Source organism: Anas acuta, chromosome 15, assembly GCF_963932015.1.
Source record: "Anas acuta chromosome 15, bAnaAcu1.1, whole genome shotgun sequence".
NCBI lineage: Eukaryota > Metazoa > Chordata > Aves > Anseriformes > Anatidae > Anas > Anas acuta.
Window position 1 is genome coordinate 12523599 of NC_088993.1, and position 23171 is coordinate 12546769.

General features: G+C 47.1%; 1 protein-coding gene across 1 annotated transcript in view; it reads right to left on the reverse strand.

Annotated features, from left to right (window-relative positions):
* Positions 1-23171, reverse strand: part of ADAP1 (ArfGAP with dual PH domains 1) — a 57127-nt gene that overhangs the window by 17010 nt on the left and 16946 nt on the right. The window contains exon 4 of the mRNA XM_068699001.1: positions 18344-18426. Within this exon, the coding sequence (XP_068555102.1) occupies positions 18344-18426 (83 nt within the window). The remainder of the gene's footprint in view (positions 1-18343; positions 18427-23171) is intronic.

Sequence of the window (23171 nt, forward strand, 5' to 3'; positions counted from 1 at the left end):
GCTATGGATGCAAGCAGCTGATTAGATCGATTGCTTCCACAATACCCAATTAACCCACTCACTCTGCAAATGATTGACTTAATCAAAGGCAATTAGTACTTGAATGGCTGCATCACACACAAAGCTAGGATTCAGTAGATGATTGAGAAAGTGCTACAGACATCTCCTTGGCCTTCTAGGGGAAAACATCATTATTAATGTTCAACTCTACGCTGGAAGCACCCGAAACCTTAGGTTGGTGGTTCTAGGTGGCACAAAAACCCACAGGGAGCAGGAACACGTGTATTTCCCCTTACTGATAAGGGAAACAATGCCACATGCTACTCCTGAGGAGAACTTGACAAATGTCTATGTTCCCCTTTTCCCCCTCTTCTTGTTCACGCCAGACTAAGAGCACCAACCAGCTGAAGAGACCTCAGTGACCACCAGTCTTGAACTGGGGACTTCTGTCCCTGACAGCTTTACACAGATTTGATCCACAAGTGCCTGACATACAAGGTTGCCTCCCGTTACCATTTCTTCCAGCAAAGTCAAAAGCGTTTTACAAAACCCTCTTCAACGTTGAGATCTTGCAGGGCTTCTTCTCCCACGATATAAAAAAGCCACCCAGAGAAACTGGATTTGGAGGCAGTGACTGCTTTCCCTCCAGCCAAGTCACCCAAAACCAGCACAGCTAACCCACTCCCCCCAAAACAAAGGACAGAGACCATTTTAGATCATGCCTACAAGAAGTTTGAGGTTGAAGCCAAGGATGGAAAACAAACTCTAGAGATCACTGCACAAAGAAATCGTCATCTTGCTTCATCGTGAGCAACAAAGCCTTTGAAATGGAAAAAGTTGCTTGTTCAGCTACCCATCTGCTGGAGATCAGCATGTGAAATAGAGCCAAACACATTGCCCCTATGGAAACAACATGGGGCTGAGCTTAACAGAGCATCGAGGTCTTGACCATGATGGAAAGAAGATGAGGTCTGTCCCCATGCATGGGCACATGGTATTTAAAAGCCAAGTCAGTCCCTGGGTTTCCAGTCCCTTTTAATGTCATCCTGAGTACACTTACACTGCTGGCTCACAGCTGAAAATCCAAATTGCTTCTAAGCAAAGCCCCAGTAATAAAGCTGAAATCCATTAAGCTTGTGATGTTTGCCACCATTTAGAAACGATTAAAATTGTTCATGACACCACTAAGCCCAGCACTCAGAGGACGCTCTTGTTGATTCCAATGTCTCCCAGTGTAATCCAGACACCTTTCTTTCACTGGGCTGTCAGATAAAAGGAACCGTAGTAAGAGATCAGGTACCTAATCCCTAATTTTTACCCAATACCTAATTTTGGACTCGATGATCTTGGAGGTCTCTTCCAACCTAGAAAATTCTGTGAAATTCTGTGAAAATTCTGTAATCCAGCTTCCTAAACTGTTTCTAACTGGCTTCTTTAATCACATATTATCATGCCCCACGGAGTAGCTCTCAGGTGACAAAGACATTAATACAGTCATTGATACTCCCAGAAGGTATCTCGGTTGGGATCTTATTGCCCCTTGTGCTGGCTGAACGCAGCAGAACCAAGACATGGGAGGTGCCTCCACGGAGCCATCCATGGGATGAAAGGTGGGGATACAAGGCATCAGGATGTGGCAATCTCTGGGTGAGTACAAGGTAAGGTGGTGCAAAGGACATTCACCAGAGAAAAACTTCAATTTTTAACAGATTCATTCCTGGAAAAGCTGATCTCCCAGAGAGCACTCACCTCCCCTGAAAAAGCTATGCAAGCATGAATATCGGGAGAATATATTGAAACACAACATTCCCAAGTCTTTACCTGACCATTATAGGCATATCAGGTTTGGTGTGCTCTGTAGAAAACACAGCCGCAGCCCCCTTTTTATCAGTTTATCTTATAATTGGCCATCGATACAGTACAACTTCCATGGTAACTTAATTACTGAGCAAGTGTTTACATATTGAAGATAAGGCAATAGTTAGCTGCTGCAGCGCAATTAGATTGTATCTGCTGGGAGAGGTTAAAACCCTCTTCTACAGAAAACATCTTTACTGGAAGTCTTGTGCTTGTGTTACTGAGAATTGAATGTGGAATCTAATTTTACTTGGAAATCAAATGCTTCCTCCTTGAGTGGCATCCCTGCACGGCCACCTGGGAGCTGCTGGCTGCTCGGAGAAAAATTCCAGTTACAGGTAAATAACCTTCAGGTTTTGATCTTGTGAATCCAGTCTTTCATTATAAAAAGGCAGATGAAAGCTGAGAGGTTCGCAATGCGATGTTCATCCCCCTTACCAGCACCGAATGCATCTGGGGTCTGACCTAGCTGGGAAGCTGGGAGAGAAGACATCTAAGGACAGGCACGCAGCACTGAGTCACAGCAGTGTCTCTACAGCAGCAGCATTACCCTGCTGAAACCACTCCCAAAACAGAGACTAGGGTGAGACACAGACACCCCAAAAGTCCTCTCAGAAGCCATTGTGCAGCTATGTGCACAAAAGCTGCCCAGGAAGCTGCACTGGTGAGAAGGAAACGGGCACAGGGATTGCCCACCACCACCCTGCAGAAGGCTTTGTGTGAAATTTTAAATGCTTGAAACCCCAAGGAGCCGGCAGCACAGATGGATCCTCACCCTGCTCTTAAAAGGATAAACCCCGTGCTCAAGGTTTGTGCTTGGCAGAGCTCTGTGCAAGTCTCCCACATGCTCCCCCTCGCCACTCTCACCCAGCGCGGCCATCAGCAGAGGCTTCGTGATGAAGGCGCGTGGCCAAAATAGTGAGTTATATGCAGCAGGCTCTCTCCCTGAGAAGGGGTGAGACCCTAAAAAAAAAGGCTTGAAGATGAGGAGCCTTTCCACCCTCAACATGCACCCCAGATGGGCTATGCCAAGCCACGTGCTACTGAGGGTTTGGCTCAAAGTGACTGCAGGGCTCTGGGAAACACCTGAAGGGCTGCATTTCACACAGGCATTGTGCAGAGCCTCAAACCACAGCTATGGGAGTGGGCCAAAATATCCTCCCAGCCCTGAACAGTTTTAGCTGGACTGTCTAACACCCCTAACAGTAAATACAATCTCAGCCTGGGCAGCTGCTCCCATAGATCAATCCAAGCGAGGATTAAATGAACTTAACCATCGACCAGAGCCTGAGTGAAGTCAGCAGAGAAGTTCACCACTGACTTCAAACGGGTTTAGGACCCTCTCTCCAGGGCGTCCCGGAATAAAGTATTCCCCCCACGTAGGCAGCGCTGCTGCACGATCGTAAATCAGGGAAATCCATCCCCGCATGCACACCACATTCCTCTTTGTTTGCTTTGAAGAGAAATCCAAATGGCTCTGAGCACATCTGCTGCGGTGCTAACGGCTCCTGATCATCTATTATTGAGGGTTCGACACATTTACAGGCGAAGCTATTGCTTTATGTGGGGAATGGAGAATTTTTTCATTTAGGACCCATTCCTCTCCCAGCTGCCAGTTTTACAGCTGTCCCAGCAATTGGCTCCTTTGGATGCTCCAGGGGCTGTGGGATCGAGGGAGGTGCACTCAGCGGTGCAGCCACAGCCTCCCAGTTGCACGAGGATATTTGCACACGTTTGGATGTTTGCTTTTCTAAACCTATCACCCCCTGTCCCTGGAGCAGGGCGATCCCACTTTGTGAACTCCTGTAATTATATAAACCAGGGCTAAATCCTGGCCTAAATAAATCACTGGCCAAAACTCCACTAACTTTACTATGCTAAAATTTCTTCTTCCAGCCTCTGCAATGCGTGCAAGTTTGAAATTCACTCCCTGCTGAGCAGCTTTCTTGCCTTTCAGATATTTTGGGGATGTGCTGGTTGTTAGCCATGTGCCACATAATCACGTCCCTCAAGGGCTGTTCTCACAGAGCTGGTTATGAAAATGAACCTGGCTCATCTCCGTAGCTGCTGTGTGTGCACCTCAACTGCAGCATTTTTTTTTTTAAACAGGCATACTGAGACAGCTGGGGAGGCATCTTCAGTCCAATTTCTCTGCAAGCATTCAAGAGGTAAGGGGAGGGGTGTGGGCAACTCCTCTGCTGCAGGCTTATCTGCTGCATCCAAGGCATCAGGGTAAAATCTCAAGCAAGCTCACTACAGAATATGGTCCCATATTCTGCCCTTACCTCACCTGAGAGCTCAGTGGACACATCCAGATAGCGCTCGCTGCTGGATCACTTGCGTCTGCAGCAAGGGCACTCGTGCAGAGCTTCCCTGCATCAGATGCCAAATCTTCCCCATCCCTCCACAGCTTTACAGATTTGCAGCATTTTATTTTTGGAGCACAGAATTATGAAATCAGCGATGGAGATGGGCTGGTGCCGAGCAGAAAGAGGCATCAACAAATGCTCACACTCCTTGGTCAAGTTTCATCTAAGGCTCAGCAATGTCTTCAGCAAACTCCAGAACAAAAGACATGACCTCACTCCGGAAACACGTCCTTCATCTGGTGAGACAGAAACTGCCTGGCCCCGCACAGGTCTCCAACATAAAATGGATCGTTCTTTAATAGCAATTTAATTAAGCTAGGACAAGTTGCCATGAAATCAGCCTTTCCCATGTAGTTGGTTACAGCGTTACTTCCCAGTCACTCCCTCCCCATCACCAGAAGATGCTGCACCAGCCTTTTGGTCCCGTGTCACTACACTGTGAAAACACTGTAGAGATCAGGACACCAAGAACTCCCTTCACAAACCATCAGAAATAGAAAGGGCTAGTTCCTTTATTCTTGCTCTAAAAGTTATCAAAAACCATGGAGAACCAGCCTGATTTCTTTCTTTAGCTCCTTTCCGTTCGAATGGATTCGTTTATTGACTGCAGAAACCCAAGGTTACAGGAACAAACAGCCCAAGAGATGCCAAGTGCAGTATTTCGAGCTGATTGACCCTAGACAGAGAAAGCTATTGAGGACCGACTCCTGTCAATGATAATTGGGGTGTTTCAAACACCTTATTGATCTTACAGCTTACACTTACCATGTGTCCCAGGGGCACAGCAGCTCGGAGTGCTACCAGGAACCACCCAGAGCTCACCCCAAAAGACAGGGGATGCCTTCAGCCGCTGAGTGTAAGGGCAGGAAGGTGCTGAGCGTCTCTCCCATGAGAACCCCAACCAGCTCAGCTCACGTACCTGATGCTGAGTTGACCACAAATGAAACTTTTTTTTTGACTTGAGTTTACAAACGCAAATGTTTCTGTTACACATGATGCAAAATGAAACAGCGCTTCTTACTCGTTCTTTTTTGAGGGGAAAAAACAAAAAACTGACCAAACATTTTGCACAAAGCACTTAGATGGAGAGGAAAAAAAGACCAAACCACAACTATTTAAAATTTTATCAGCCAGCCCTTTCCACTTGCAGTAAGGCTTGCTCCCTCGCTGTTCTGCTTCCCCTGCCACAAGCAATGCTGCTGCTTTAATTTTTGTGAGAAAGCTGCTGCTGCTGCCGGGCTAATTATAGAACTTGGGATCAGAACTGTGTTGAAGGCAGCTTGACAGAACCAGCTGTTAAAATTACAGCTGGATCCTAACCTCACTGTGAACATCCAGCTTCAGCTGGTGGTGGTGCCGCAGCCCCCCCACAGCCAGCGGTGCCAACATGTCGCTTGGCCGACTCCATCCCTCCCACGCGGGCCCATGCGTCCTCGCCTGTGATTCTGGCTGCCTACGTGCTTCAGGGGAGCTGAAGCCACCAGCACGTTGATCATTGCTCCTCGATTTTCCTTGCACACCACCTATCTGTAAGAGGAATATCGATTTTCCTCCATCCCCACACACCAGCACTGGGTCACTGCAGCGCTCGCGGATTTCCTGGAGAGCGCAGCAGCAGTCCTTGGCCTCTAACCATGACCCAGAGGGGGCTGCGTGCCTGTACAAAAGGCAGAAAAAGTAAAAATGCACCAAAGTTATTTCTAAAGGAAAAGCTTTTGCATTTGCTGCCTTTTCCATTGTTTCCTGGTGCTGGTAGTGCATGCTCTCCTTTTAGCGACGTGGGGAAGCGGCACAGCACCTTCCTTGGGTTGTAATGGAGCCTCATTAGGTGGCATCCCTGTCTCAGAGGGGCTGCCCTGTGTGAGAATCAGCACTTTAAAATGTTGCTGGAAAGCACTGAAAGGCTGCTTCAGTCCCTGGGTGCACGCCGCCACCCTGTCGAGACCCATCACATCCCACCTGTCACAGGGACATGCAGCGTGGGCACGTCCCTGTCACCTGGGAAAAAAAAAAAAGCACAAGACAACCATGCTGTGATCTCCCCTCACATCTTTCCTCCTGGTTTTGTTAGCTAAACAGCTCTTTGATGTGCCTTGTCTGTGCAGCAGCACGGTCTGTGCTTGATGCTTACACCGCCTGCACTGCAAAGCAGGCTGCTCTCAGAGCCAGGGCTGCGCAACGCTCTCCAAAAGCACTGGGTTTGCCACTGATGATGCCTGCAGTGGGTGTCGTTGATCTGGCAGGGAAGTACATGGGAGGTTATTTTATTTAGTGTTTTTTTTTTTTTTCCTGATGGACACCTTTCCTTCCCTCCCCCTGTGAGTGCTGCTGTGGGGTTTTTGCTCTTGGCTCGGGATGAGGCTGCAGAGCCAGGCGAGGTGAGCTGTCCTGCAGCATGCCCCACGCCTGCCGAGGAAGCAGCAGCCCTTTGTTTGAAAGTGGTGGCTGCATTTCCCTCAAACCGCAAAGGAGATGGTGGGGAAAGGTTTCCTGAACCAAATCCTGATGGGGAGTTGTGTAACGTTAAATACAGGGTTAAACCAGGAAGACATAAAAAGGTGACTGAGCATGGGCAAGTGGTGATGCAGGTGCTTTTCTCCCAAACCACCAAACACCGTGTCTGGGCTGCAAGAAAACCAAACCTGTGGAAATCTCAGCTTGCCAGCCACCAGCTCTGAAGGCTGCCAGGCCAGCAGGAGGAGCCCAGGGGGAAGGATGCTGACCAAAGCAGCTCACCAACGCTCCTTCCACCTACTTTTTGTGCCTGCCTGACAGCCTGGGCATGGTCCAGCCAGCCACAGAGGAGCACAAGGGCTTTGAGCGGGTACTGTGCCACATCCAGCATCTCTCCCCTGGGTGCTGCAGTGCCCGCGGAGCCTGGCTCCTGGCGTGCGTCACCTCCCGGCCACCCGCGGGTGATGTCAGTGCCAGAGAACAGAAGCCCTGTCTGTGCCTGCACGAGAAGGAGGTTTCACTGCAGGCTCCTCGCTGGAGGGATGCCTGTGCTTTAACCCCCTCCTGGCCACCAGACTGCAGTAACCTCAATGTGCAGCTTTAGAAACTAATTACATATCTGGAGTGTTGGCGGGCATTCAGGTTTTAGTGTCAGTGCAGACACCCACACGCCCACCCCTGCTAAATGCTCTTTGATTATAATCTCGCTGGACCAGGGCTGCTTTTTGCATCTGCACACCAGGGTACGTCCATACAGCTTCTGGAGCACAGACTCAACCCGCTCGTAATGCTCTCATGTGCCCTTGAAACGCAAGGAGTGACATCGTCTGCGTCATTTTGGGGAGGGCTTTGTCCCTTTGCTTACCCCCCCAAGTTTGTGCAAGCCACCATCCCCGCTGCACCAGGCACACTTGCTACTCTTTTCCTACCAGGCACCAACCGCAGCTCATGTGCTCAGTTCTGCCAGGGAGGTGCAGCATCCCTGCTGCCTGTCTTCAGAGGGCAGCCCTCACCTCCCTCAGGGCACAAAACCAGCTTGCAAGGGTATAGCAATGTCAAAGGGGAATCGCTCCTGGATTCAGCTGGGGATGGTAGAAATGGAGCCAGAGCTCGGGACGGACTAGCTGAGATCTCACAGATAAGAGCAAGGCTGAGCACGGCTTCGTAACAACATTTTGCAGAACTCAGTAAGAGCCAAACCCGGCACTTCAGTTCAGCCAGACACCGGAAGCAGCTGCTGGGAATTTACTGGAAACCATGACTTAACAGAAGGCACCAGTGATGCAATCACAGTACGCACACCGAGCACCAGCAGGCATCGCACTGTCATGACTTCCTCCCACAAAGCATCTTCTCTGATGTCTAAATCTCAGCCATGCAGGACTCTGCATGAAGCTTCAGCAAAATAGCAGGCTGCCCTTAGCTCCCCTGCTTTTTAGCAGCTCTCCTCTTTTATTTCAATCTCCAGGTCCATGAAGGCTCTGCTTTCAGGGATGGGGGGAGAAGGGCTGTACCGAAAGCACCAGACTGTGCTGGATGCTCTGCAGGTCACTGAGCACGCCTCACCTTCCCGATGCATGCTGCAGCCCTCCCTCAGTCTGCACGACGCAAACAAGCACTGCCCATCAAAGAGAGGCACCAGCAGAAAGCGCCGGAGCTGCGCTCAAAGCCCAGCTCTAATTCTCAAGCCTTTCAAGCATAAGAAGAGACTTTCATCCATTTTGCAGCTATCATCAGATAACAGTGGCATTAGAAATCATCCAGAGCAAAGCGGCACTCCTCTTTGAGGCTAGGCGGGAGAAATAAATTAACTGATTTCTTTGTATTGAAAATTCCTCTCTGTGGGCTAAGGTCAAGGCTTGCTAAAGCTTTTGACAGCTCTGTTGGCCAATCAGTCACGGGTGCACTGAGGTTAAGTAAAGATTTACATTCACGGAAACTGCTGAAAAAAATCAGATCTTTGGGTGGAGATTACAGATGAAACCAGTATCTTCAGAAGCTCAACTCACAAAATGGTAGAAGAGCCCTTTATAAGCAGCCTTTTCCTAAATTTCCGTATATGGTGTAAATCAAGAGTCACGTCACTGGCATTATGGGAAACTTGCCAGCATAAAAACAGAAGGGGAGGAAAATAAACTCTCTATTTGCGTGGTTCTATTCACTTTACAGACACACGACGCAGGCTGCGCTTTAAAGACTACTTATAGCTTTGCATCAGCCATGTGGATCTTAAGACCTTTGTGGTATTCAGAGTCTAATGTAACTCAGTGTTTATAAAGTGACACTTCACATCTCGCTGCTGTCAACAGAAATATCTCTAGGATTTGGGAGGACCTGGGGCTTCATGAACACAAACCACTGCAACTGCTTCGCAGCTATTTCTCTGCTGCTCGGAAGACCAAACAGGTAGCAGTGCTTATAAACTCATTTTTACTGGTGCTTACAGCCTGATTAAGAACGGCTCTGAGTTGCAAAGCCAGTCCCATCGATCACCAGATCAGCTGCAGGACTTCGCATTCATGAGCTCCCTGTGCTCACGCTGCAGCCCTGCAAGAAGCAGGCAGAGCCGCCGCGGCCCCGCTCAGCCTGGCACAGCTGCCTGCTGGCACCGAGGGCTGCTTTGTCACAAGGAGATGTTGTAAACTGGGGGGGGAGGGAGAGAAGGAGCACTGGGAAAAAAGTGCTGAAGTATTTATATCCCTAGCCAGGTCACACAAGAGAGGGGCAGCCCGCATACGGCTGCAGCATGGCCAGGTACACCTGCCTCACACCACAGCCACGCTGTTGATCAGGCAGCTCGCTGCAGACAGAGCAAAACCAAATCCTGCCCCGAAAGGATTTGCACCACAGCACTCTCCTACAGCAGGCACTGGTGGCCTGTTCATCCGACTGGATGAGCTACTGATAAAAATGATAAGCATTTCCTAGCTTATCTTCATCATATATAATTATAATATATTTATATAATTATATAATTATTGTTATATAAAATAAAAGACTTATCACGTGGCTTCTCTTATCGTTCTCGTAAGCTTGGTGTCTCCTAAGGAACCAAAGCTTATGCAAGCATTGCCTGCTCATCTTCCCCTCTGGCTTTTCAGTGCCTAGGACAATCCCAGCCAGATGCAGCTATCTGTGATTGCTAAATGCTCCACTTCTCCTTGCTTATAAAACAACAGGATAATTCGCATGCTTGCAAAAGAAACAACCAAGCTGACTTTTTTAGAGCCACTCTTGCAGTGGGGCAATGCCTCTTTTTTTTTTTTCTGAGGGAATGCCGCCTGCCTGCTCTCACCTTACACCCAACTGCGCTGCAGTCCCGCTCTGTGGTCATGCAGAGCTTGTCACCACAGCGCCATCGTCACCTGGGGAAAGTGAGAAGAGCTTCACTGGACTTGGTGGAAACGTGAACAGGAACATCAGCCAAGGATTTGTCCACATCGGGTTGCGTGTGGTTGCAAAAATACGGCAATGAAATAATCTTCTTGTCAGGCTGCATGAGAGAAGCTGAGATGGCATCTGGCTACTGTTCCGAGCACATCAGCTGGCTCAAGCCTTCCTAGCACTAAAAGCAGCTCCTCATTCAGCTGGTAACACCTTCGCAAGAATAGAGTTTCGATTAGACCTTTTTGCTTAATGAATGTGCTCACCAGCACGTACAGGATGCTACAGGAATCACCTGTGACAGTGCTGCCTGCCTAGGAGGAGATGGTTTCACACAACAGATTTCCATCTGTATCAGGTTGTTCCCACGGTACCATTTCATCAGGTGTCGGGAGGGGATCTCATTACCCACGGCATCCTGATGCTCTGAGCACAGACCAGGTCTGATGTCAAGGCATTCAGAGAGCAGAACCCAACGCAAGCTTCAACAGAGCAACACGCATGCACACCAGCTAAGGACACAGCCCTCACCAGGGAGCAGATAGCCCTCAGAGAGGTAGGACAGGGCCAAGTGGCCACGCTCACTAGCCCTGATGACAAACACAAGCGGCCACCAGCCTAAAACCTTGGCTGCAACCCAGGGAGCTTCACCCTGAGGCTATGAGCTCCCCTTCCCACCGGCACTGACCCCTCAAGGTACCAAAAGCTGGGGTCCAGACCCTGCCACCCAGCAGCACGCAGACCCCCAGGGCCCTCCATGCACCCACCTGTGAAATAGGGCTTGAAGGCAAACAGCACCCAGCATTACGCTTCGTTCCCTCACTGAAAGCATTTGCATCAGAAAAGCCATCTTTGCAGAAGTCAAGAATGCACGTTGTTCAGACAATGCGGCAGGACGGTACAGAAACCAGAGCGTGCATTCCTGGCACAGCCACATGCGTGTACATAGAGAAGGATGCTGGCAAAAATGCCTCTTCTTTGAGCAGCACCAGAGCAGGCTGCAGCACGGACACACCGTCCCTGTCCTCCCTGGCTCCTCAGGACACAAACCTCCCCCCACAAAAGCCCTCTCTCTCCTCTCTGTGGCACCCCAAGACCCTCAGGCTGTGCTCTGCCAATTAACCAGGAGGAGGAAGAAATACATCAGCTTCCCAGAAGCTCTCGGCTTACCATGATTCAGAACTCATCCTATCAGACTGGACACTTCTGGCAGCAGCAATTTGACCTTCTGAAATTGCCTGTGACACTTTTTCTCCCCCACCCAAAAAGGAAAGGTGGGCAAATGAGACGTTTGATAATTCTCTAACTGCATTTTGAAGCTGTGAATTCACCAAAGCTGCCCACTTCCTGCTAGCATCTGACAACGAAAGGCAAAAAACGTTTCACAGGGAAAGTCCAACCACCTTTCCTTTGCTGCAGCTGTGAAAAGCTGCGTCACCTCCACCTCACTCCTATCACCTCCACCATCGGGTCCTACTGGGTGTGCTGGCCAAGCCAAGAGGATGGTGCTGGTTCACGCAGCACATCCAGCTCCCTCCTGCACAAGCATTTCCTTAAGGACTGTGTGCATTAACATCTTAACAAACGGCATCAGCAGCCCTCTAGCTGGTGCTTTATTTCTGTGCTCTGCTTGCTTCTGAGGCTGAGAAAAACACCGGGCTGAAGCACGGCATCGCTGTGTCACTGCAGGCTCGCTCGCCGAAACAGGAAAGTGACAGCAGAGGATGAGGTCTGTCACTTAAAATAATTGGGTTTAAACTGCAACAATGCTCACTGCTTTGTCTGATCACACCCAAAATAAACCGCATTACATCACTGCAGGTCAGGCTGAACTAATACGGGTATCTTCCTCGCAGTGAGAAGGAACATATTCACATCCCGTGTGTTTGCTCTCATCCTTTGCAGCCTTCCAACTGTGCAAGCACAGGAAAAAATTAATTCAGATTGTTTCCCGTGTTATGCAAGAGCCACATGGAATAGAAAGTGCACAGATTTTACTATTTTAGGGTGTTATTTCACGTCTCATAATTTACTTCGCTACCCTATTTGCAGACAAATACAAACTAACACATAAGCAAAGTCATCTCCAGGGTGTTGAGAGAACACAGGGCAAGCGAACGGACACCTTCAGCAAAATGCCCCCCTTCGGAGCTACCTGTACAGAGCTCGCCCTTCTCAGCCCTCAGTAACAACAACGAGATCTAGTCCACACCACAAATGCAAGGAACAGAAACCAACAGAGGCTAAAGCCATCTAAGGCTGCAGTGCCACTGTATTATCTCACGCTGCGGAGCAAGAGGCCACCACTCTCGGACATACAACCACCAATCAAACAATCAAGGCCTTTTCCGACTTCCATCCCAAAGGGCAGGGTTTAAATCTTCAGCCTGTGTAAATCTCAATTCCTTCACCATTTTTATGGGACCTAGGACAATTTGCATCAGCTGAGGAGCTGCAGCCTCCCATGACTGAAGAATGAAAGCAATGATGCTTGCTGGCATTTACATCCTCCCTCCTTGCAAAGGATACGTTCCCATCCCGAATGCCTTTGGGAAATGTTTCAATGTGAAAGATCCCCAGCAGTATGTGTTGTGAGGAAGGGAGGACTGCAGATCCCCTGTCCCACTAAAACGGAATGGTTTTGGCATGCAGATTTGGTAGCAGCATGTTTGATCTGTGAATCTTCTCCTGTTATTGACTGCTCTTCCATGACCTGATAAATTAACAGCACTAGGATGTGCCAGCCTATTTATAGAAAATATAAGAAAGCAGCATTTGCAGCAAAGTTGCAGCAAGCTGTGTCTGGTGAAGCTGTTGCTTGCACGAAGTTCACCCCGTGCTTGCCATCTGTTCACACTGTGCTGGAAAGCACCTCCACCCTGGTCTGAGTGCCTGTAAATCACTGCTGAACCATCTCAGTGACCCTATTAAATAACAATACATGGCATAAATAATCTCTTAGCTGTACGTACGTCTTGTATGTCTGCAGCTCACTGGTGAGCCTTTGCTCTCCTGGGCTTGGACTCTTTAAGAAGAGCAGTGAGTCAGGATCTCTCTCTCCCCCCATAGAGATGCCCCTGCCTTTGCTTCAGTGTAAATAACATCAAGTATTTGGTCAAAAGATTATTCATATGACCTTGGCCACTACTATAGTTGGTAGTATTTAAGCCAAAACCCAATCCCTTGTTGTTCCTTGTATCCATGGTGCTCCTCTGGCTCTCTGAGAGCACCCCAATCTCCGCAGACCAGCGAGTTTCACAACTGGCTTTGGAAGGAGGGAAGTGCTAACAGCATCCCTGCTGGAAACAAGGGGATCAGCTCAGGGAGCAGACCAGCAGAGAACAGTCTGCTCGGATGTGTGTGGCTTTAGCAAGGCCAGGGGAACACCACGCGTAGGTTCAGGATTGCCTTGTTTGAACTCTGTACAATCAATTTGGTTTTAGGCAGCAGAATTCCTACCGCCTTCCAGTTTGCTGTAACGTACCCTGCCTGAGAGACACTTGAGACGAGCTGCTTGCTCTCTGCAGCTCAGTGTCTTCCACACAGCAGCACCCTGGGGAATCTGCAGCATCTCCCCCTCCCAGCAATGGTGAGACAAAATGCACCCACCAAGCAGCAACCAGCTGGAGCTCAAAGAAAAGCTTTGGCACCGGACCAGCTCATTGCATCAGAAGACAGGATTCGCCTCACCATCCAGGCGAGGGTCATTTCAAACCTTTACATCTTCCAACAGCTACCGACTGCCAGTTCTCACATCCCCTCCAGCAGAACATCTCTGTGCTGGGTCCTGCATGGAAACTACAGTTGGAAAGATGGTGTAGGAGGCAAAGAGAGAGGGGAAAAACATTCTTCCCAATGACAAGGAACAACAAGGCAATGGCAGAAGGGAACTCAGTCAGTTTCACACTGGTTTATTTGTAGAATACATTTCAGATGCATCCTATCTGCCTATCCATCAATTGTGCAGATATTAGTCAAAAAAGGTGGGCCCTCTGTTGTGGTGAGCTTTGTCTGCATGGACTGCATGAGCACCCAGGGCTCACCCATGACAAGCACCAGATAACAGGCAGACACAGTCAGTGTTCCCAGGAAAAAGGTGCCACCTCCTCTTACACAGACATCTCTGTTCGTTGCCCATTAGCTCTGACTGCACTTCCCGTGCTCAGCCCACGGGTAAGCGCTGTCATGATCTGAACCGTAAAGTTATGCCATTTTTTCCTGACAAGCATTAAGAGATTTAGCACCAGGTAAAGCAGTTTCATATGCTAATGTTAAAGAGAAGATCCAAAGATCTCCCTGCACCTTGGTGGTAATGGGAAAGGTCCATCAGAAGCCAAAGGCAGACGCCTCCCTTTTGCTTTCTCTTGGCCACATGCACATCCCCTTCTCTTGTCTGTGGCCTGAGATACATTAGAGCAGCTGCACCTTTACCAATTTATATTATTATAATGCTCCAGCTCTGAAAACACTGTTCTGCTCCCTCCACACCTTCCTTGGCTAGAATAAATCCATTTGATAACGAGTAATCAAAAACACCCAAATGAACTAATTTTCAGCACAACATTTGGAAGGCATTGCCGTAACTGCTGCCAGTCAACAGCAGGGGAAGACATCCAAGCTTTTAAAGGACAATCACACAAACCTTTCAACTGCCTCGAGTTCCAGATTGGAACTTGACGGCAATTAATACCACCCTTCACTTCCAGAAGTCAGTGCTTGCGCCCCATTAAACTCCCCGAGAGGGGACAATTAGCTGGAGACTGACAGTAATTGAGTCAGTTCATTTATCAGAAGGGATAAAACGACCCTCAAACCCATTAATGTGGGGGTCTTAAAATCAGTATTATTCTATGCCACTGTGCAACAAAAGTATCAGTAGCACGAGGAACACAACCATGGCATTAATCAGGATTACCGGGGTGTAAATAATGTTTTGCCTCATGAAGTCTGTCTAGGATGATCAGATTATTTAGCTTTAATACTGCAGTCGAATTAAGAGCTCAAACGTATAAAAGGGTGTATCTAAGAATCGATAGTGGATCACCGAAGCATTTAATCACTGTTTTACTAATCTTCCTGCACTACCCGAACTCAAACTGACTCCTTGCACTAAAATCAATGGTGCTAACATATTCATTAATGATGTCTCATTCAGAGGAATGAAACCATCAGAGTTTGAAAAACTATCCCACGGCACAGGAGCTGGAAGCTGCAGCTGTCAGTGGCGCATGGGCTAACATCCAAAGGCTTCCTGTGGGAGCAAGAAACTCCCTAAAATTTCCGTGGAAGTTCCTATAAGGAATCTTGTACCGAGAGAAAATGGCCACGACTGCAGGTGTAACAGCGTGCCCCACAGAGGGGACATCTGAAGCAGGGGCCATGGATCTGCAGCCAGGGCTCCTCCCTGGGGTGAGGTTTGAGGTCCTGCTTGAACACTCAGCGTTGCCCACACCAGGGATTTCTGTTCACACAAGGTATGTTTGTTTCCCAACTCCATTTCTGCTACCTTACATTGCTTCCCATCACAGAGAGCAGTTTCCCATCGGTCAGGGGGCTATGCAAAGCCTTTTGGAGCAGCTGGGTAAGAGCCGGCCATTGCCTCTGCATCCCACACTCGTGTCTCTTGTTTATACTTCTCACCAGCAGCCAAGTCTGCCGCATCCCCCTGCCAGGCTGCCCTACGTGACTATCTCAGCGCTGACCTGCACATCTGACACTCCTGTCCTGAGACTCATTTCTCCAAGGGCTGCCAGTTCAGCTGCGATAGCTTCTGCTTGGCATCTGCAGGCTCCAGGCAGTCTCTCCCCAAAGGATTTTCTGAAAGCGAGAACTCTGAATTTCTGACTAGGGTTTCGCCAGGCTGCCTGGAAAAGGATGCTACTCAAAACTGCTCAAAGATAGCATTTTCTTATTTTTATGCAATTGTTGAGCAAATATCAGAATGCAAAACTGCCCTTGGGATTGTAAAATGGAATTAAATCTTCCAAGAAACAACAGAAAATGGATACCGACATCTCTATTAGCAACAAAATGTTTCATGCTTAGAAACTGGTAATCTAACACCCCTCTGGGGAATTCAGAATGGTGAGAAAAAACGGTCTAAGGCAACACTGGAGAGAAAGAGAGATATACATAAATTTAAATGGGACACAAACTGGGTGAGGGGTAGGCAAGAGGGCCTCCTTGCATCAGTCCCACCCCAGTGCATCCCCATTCAGAAGGTCATGACTGGAAAGCAATTGACCAGATGCTCTGCAGACCCCAGCAGCGCTGAACCCAGCACAAGCAGGCCATGAGCATCACCCCACACAGGGTAAATCCTCCAAGCTGCTAAGCTGGACCGACCCCTGCAAGGAGTGATAAGGGCAGAGCAGGGACAAGCGATGTGGCTGAGCTTCTGCAAGTGCCGAACTCCAGCCTGCCTTGGATGGCATAGCTCAGATCAGCTCCTTGATGGCACTGATTCACACCAGCTTGGCAAACTGGTGATCCTGCACCAATACACAACACAAGCCACAGCCCTGGGAAACAACTGATCCCAGTGTAACTGCCAGAGAACTGAAAACAATGTCCCCAACAGAGCTACATCACACTGTCCAGCAGAAGCAGCATGGTTTGGCATAGGCTGAAGCACAGGTTTGCAAACAGACCTCGGGAGCTGTTATGGTGAAACAGAAAGGATAAGTCAGTGCTGGAAGTTTGGTCCCCACCTCCCTGCTTTGTTCGTAAGAATGAACAGATGACATCCTGGTTAGCATCGCCCAGGTAATTTATACAGCTCCCGTGCTAGATTTGATGGTGATACAATTCTCAGAGAAAATACACAAAACTAAAAAAAAAAAAAAATGGTACACAACCTACAAGGTACCCATCAGCCTGCCTTCCTTTCCTCTCCTTCTCCCACAAGTGTTGTTCATTTAAAATGGCTTGCCATGTTCTCTTTTATGTTCTGCAGTTAACGGTGTTTGAACTTCAAAGAGGAGAGAAAACCCTACCCCTTCACCATGCAGTTAAATATTATGCAACAGCATTACTGAAAAGCAGCTACAAAATATGTTGCTAAAATAAACTTCTGTTTGAGCTCTTCCTACAGTATTTTTCAGAAAGGTCAGAACACACTGCCCTTCTGCCCGAACAACACTGGAACAAATACTTCTCTCTAACCAGGTACACCCTCTTCTTGGAGTCAAAAGGAGTAATTGTGCTTAAAACGATGAGGTTGCCTGAAGTACCCCATTGAATCTGGGCTTTTACATTTAAAAGTTGCACGGTATGAAATTGCAACATTATTCCTGGGTGAACATTATACACATATACACATATTGGCAGATAAATTCCAAATCTGTCTAGGAAATCAACTATTTATCATTAATACAACATGTCCAACTCCAACAGACTGTTTGGAAAACCTAAAATAAAATGTGCAGTGTACTATACATGAATATGGATTACACACACACATGCACGCACATTATGTGCAGGTTTCATATATAGCAAAAAGCACAGCAGAAAGACTCTAAACATAAATTGAGACTATATGAGATCAGATTTTAATTGAAGTTTTAATAGCAGCAAACTGCTGGAGCTACCTGCTTGTTATTAGTCTCGAAAAGCAGAATGAAAATAGAATTTTAACCTTTCATCTGCAACATGGTTCTCAGTAATAAAATTATCCCAGAGTCACACATGCACATAGCCGGTGTCAGCTCCTTAATATGCACAATAAATTAAAGGCCACTTACATGTAGCAAAAAAGTATCCAGTTAATTTCATGCGCTTTCATGCCAGTCCTTATGCTGGTGCAGCTGCACAACAAACCTGGCCAAGCCCTGCACCTCCTCCTTAAACTCTGCCCTTCTTTAAGAAAACTGACTTATTCTCTGAACCTGGCCCTTACTGACCATTAACCAGACTGTCGTTAATCTGATTTCATCTTTTCACAGCAAAAGTCACCTCCATAAGACAAACACCCTTACCTCCACTTTAATGTGCATTTATGTCTCCAGCTATCAGAAACAAATTTGCTGGTACTTTACTGATCGTGAGTCAACAGAAAGACTCCTGATAACTCATTACTTTCCATCAGGCACTGACATTCCCAATATTCCCACTCAGATACATGGAACACCAGGACAAATCTTGTCCAAATGATCATGCTTTCTCTTCCTCTTTAGTGACATACAAGCAATAATCAATATAAAAAAAATATAAACAGAGACAAGAAAAATGGAAGGTGCCAAACATCAAAAAACTTATCTGCCAAAAGTTTCTTTCACTACCTGCAGAGTAAGGCTCCTGCTTCTCACTGTGAATGAATTCTTTCCTTTCATATTTGGCTCTGATCCACTGTTCCCGCAGCAGTCTGGAAAAAAGAAAAAAGAAAGAAGTAGACAGGGTAGACATGGTCCAAGATAAACTAAAGAAAAATCCATAATCATTAACTCTGCAATCAAAATATTACTGTGATTTAAAAGTCTTCCAAAAATTAAATTAACACACCTAAGGGCTTCTTCCATTGTGTTAAGAGAGCAAATCAGTTGTTTTATTTTATTGGAAATTTACTAAGATCTACAGATGTAGTGAAATAGCCCATTTCCACCCTCCCAATCAGCCTCTGCACATAATTCCAACAGTATATGAACAATTTTAAACATAAGCTCCTCAGACTGGATTCTTTAGTAAATGGGACCGTTGAATGAAAAAAAAAAAAGAACCACAAAGCAAAACAACAAAAAAGCAATAAACATAAAAGAGAAATCAATCTTTGCCCTAAAACTGTTGATACGAAAACCCAAACTTGGTACATTCAACCTTAGAGCCTGGACTGCTTACCCTAAGAAAGAAATCTATGACACATGGTGGAAAACATGTCTATTATGAAGTCTTCTGTTCTTCATGCTGAAAATGATACCAAGACTTCCAGAAAGGAATAAACAACCCAGACATTATAAATACATTTTGTTATTTTATTTTAGGGTGAGTACTGGAATTAATGAAGGACGTAAGTAGTTTAAATCTAGAATAAGATAGCAATTGCTTCAAACAGCTCTAACTGTGCTTTGTTAATTGCAAGGGAACCTTAAATAGCCCAAGCAGGCAGAAACACATGGAAATAATGGCATGTGTCATCCCAGCTTCACAGCAGACATTTAGAAGTGGCCTACACTGATGACAGTGAAAGATCCCCCGGCATCAGGCGTGTTCTGTAAAACCCATCACACTTCAACACATCAACACCCCGCTAACGAAAACTGTTGATATGCTTTAACCATCTTTTTTTTTTTTTTTGCTGACCGCACAAATTTAACACTAGCTTCCCAGCAAGACACATTCCAGAAATGTTCAAAGCAGATAAGCATACTACTAGTGCTTGTGAAAATTCATCTAGGGGCTACAGCAAACAAATAGATCACATTTGCAAGATATTATTCAAACAGAACCATGGCTGTAATAGGTTTCCTGGAAGTAAAGGAGGAAATAATCACACCTATTTTATCCCACCCATTGTTTCATCTCCCTGCCCTTCTCCCACAAGCCTCAGGGAGCACCACAGCTTCGCTGCATCCAAAACTCAACTGTGAGCCTCTGCTGTAGCAGAAATAATGCACAGAGAATCTGCCTTTCCCCCTTCTGTTCCTGTTTTCAGGACCAATATTTAGTTGTTACACGCATCTGCAAGTTTGACTGTTAACTTGGAAGGCAAACACCCATCTCCCTTCTGCTGTCACCCTGTGCCACGCTCTAGTCTGAGGATAACCCATCCCCAGATCTTCACAGTGGGTTTCAGATGGGGTTCATAGGAGTGTGCAAGTTGCTCTTGTGGGCTGAGCAGGATGCTCTTTCTCGATCCAATACCTACAACACAGTAGCCTGCAAATGCAGAATGTTGTTGACCCAGAAGGAAGAATTTAACTGCCTGTTTCTATACTACTGCTGCTCATCAAGAAAGCTACAGAAACTTAGTCAAAAAAAAATAAAAATCAACATTAGTACTTAAATTTGTTTCTGTTCGTGCAATTTTCCAGCCTGGCTGCTGCAGACAGCTTGCTGTCACCGTAGCCAAACTCGGACCTTTTCAACAAGACAATTAGGAATTTTATGATAAGGAAGAGAATTCACACCACCCTCAGCTCCAGCTGACTTCTGTGGGTTCAGCAGGAGCTGCAGCTGTTCAGAGCCTCTGAAAGTCAGCCTTCCAATGCAAATGTTTAAATAAGGTTCATGCACAGCAATGGGAAAACACTCTTGCTCTATAATGCAAATACTACAACAGATACACTCTGCTGGTCCTTACGCCTTAGGGAACAGTGCTCTGCAATGACTTATTTCCCGTGATGCTGTCAGTGACAGTGGTTCAGTATCTCCACAGCTGTTGTGCAAGAGAGCACAGATTTATCAGCCGTGAGGCACCTAGCCCAAATGTATGTCCTGAGAAGCTGCAAAAAACTCTCGGTAACCTCTCCCAGAATTTGGGCCAGACCACAAGTGGCTCCAGTGGCAAGTCCGATGGCAGATAAGACTCCAGTCATGCTGCGTTCCCAGCTCACACAAATTCCCACCACTTCACACATTCTTTCTTCCTTCCTCATAATCACAAACCCGGGTTCTTTCAGCAATGATTTCCCGAAAACCAAGATGTGCCAAGAGCAGCCCCCAGTTAGGACAACCAGATGCAAGGCCAGCAGCTGCAGCTTCTGCTCCAGATGTTATTTATAGAAAGCAGAACAGCTCTAGCAAAAGAAACTGAAACAAAGACCCAAGGAGGATGGCGAGGAGTCCAGCATCTCCCTATGGACTGAGAGGCTGAGCAGGGACTTGACCATACTCAGTAACATTGACTGGAGGCAATGCTGCCACAAAAAATAAAAAATAAAAAAGCTTTTGAGTCTGGAGTTAAACCCTAGTGTCACTGGCAGTCCTTGTGTGAATCTAAACAGGAATTTGTCTCAGTATCTACAGGATCTGAAAGCAATCAGAGTTCAGGGCCAAGCCAAAGGTCCCTAAGCCATATAGTCCCTCTACTGTTTCCATTAGACTTCAGAACTGATCTCTATTTTATTTTAAGTATGCCTTTGGGGGGCTTTTAGACATTTGCTGCTGACAGAAGTCTCTGTTTTAGTTGAAGTGTATTTTTCTTGAGGTTAATTTGTATGTAAATAACCCAGGGCAGATATCACATGCCTAATACAGGACACTATATCCAAAGCCCCCTTTGATCTCAACACCCTGTGACCAGAAATGATTGCAGCAGTAGCCTTATGGTATTTTATTGTATTTCTGGTGATGGGATGTGCAGCAAATAGGCAGTTTGTGTTTGTTAGAAAAATATAACCATCATTCCTGAACTGCGGAGACGCACAGCTTTCAGGATCAAGTCCAAAAGCTTTAACAGCCCACCTAAAGTCTGGCAGGCTGCTGCTTACAGGGAATGTGTCATGGTTTTGGCAATTAAAACAAAGCTCTTTGTAATTATCAGGATAAAAACCTGGGAGCAAAGGAAAAAAAAATAAGGAAAGACTACATTTCCAACAGAATAGCAGCTGCCCACTGAATGGAGCAGGACTGCATGGCACCAAGGAGGCCATGGATCCAGAGGCCAACAATGCACTGCCAACACCAACACCTCCAAATCTCATCATAGGCACTTGTTGGCTTGCCTGGCCACCCACACGAAAGCACGTGGCCCCTGCCAAAGGATCAGCAAGAAACGATTTAAAAGAAGTCAGTGGAGCAGCTTTATCTTGGTCCCACATACTCAAAGCCTTTGTTGCGGGGGACAAAACAGCACAGGAAAAGCTGTGCTTGTGTTCCAATGATTGATATGAAACTGTGGCTGCATGGCCTCACTGTGCTCCGCACAGGAGTGCTGGTCAGCCAAGTTTACAGTCTCCAATTTATCGTTAAACAAGACCTTCAGCAGGGCTGGCTTTCCTAGGATGTTCTATGGTGCACCCACCACAGGGGCTGCTGAGCTTTTTGGACATGCAGGCCAGTCAAGAAGCCCCAGCCAGAGCAGTAAGTGGCCCAAAACCCATTGAAGAGCAAGCATCAGTCTCCTGGTGACGTCCTTGTGAGCCACCAAACCAGACAAAGACTAAGGAACGTCATTCAGGACCATCTTTTTCGAAAACCAAATGTGCAGCATCTGGAGCTTGTCAGAAGTTTGTCCAGGAAAAAAATAAAAATGCTTTTTCAGAGGCAATTCTGTGGGCACAGCTATGCCAAGTTTCTGTCAAAACTCTGTTTTAATGAAATTTTAACTCTGAGTCCAAATTTTTGCTCATACAGTGCAAGGGCAGCCACTGCAGTGTAGAATAAAAGCCCTTCCAGCTTCACATCCTGCTCCAACACCTTCTCCTATGCAGCAAGAAGAGAGTTTTCACTACTACTGAGCCTTACCAGCGCAAGGGGAGTTGAGCGTGATTCAAGCCATCACAGGAGGCTCCAGCACTCGGGAACTGATGAGCAGCCTGTCGTTGATAGGCTGTGTTGCGATACCACAAGAGCTTTATACCCAAGACATCAAGGCACTGTTGAAAGCCATGGATATAAGATCTGAAGAATCTGACTAGTAAGTAGGAGCTGAAGCAAAATGCTCAACCCTTACTGAGATACACATCCTCTCTCTGACTGATGCCCCACCTCATTCCAGATGAGGCAACTACCCAGCACAACCCATACTGCCCCATTTTTCCTACCAAGGCACTTAAGCGCACTGTACAGTCAGTACATTTAAGTGTTTTGTATAAGGACCAAACGTATGATGCTCTGTGTTACTGAGTCAAGCAACGAAGCGACATGAACCACTGTTAAGTATTGGGCAGGGACATGGACGTACTTCCAGCATCGCAAAAGCCCAGTAGGAGCTTCTCTCTCCATCTTCTAAGAGTTTTCTGTCAAGCATATGGCTGAAGAAGGCCTTTTTCCTTCACTTTTACCCTGTGCTTGCACTGTATCCACCCCAGGAATTGCTACTGGTACAGCTCTCAATCTGCTGCCAGCACACAGAGCTGGAACAAGATCACTCATGACCATCCAAGGAGAGATTTTGTGGTTTAAGTTCCTCACCCAACACTCTGGGGGTCAGTGCTGTGCTGGTGCAGGAGC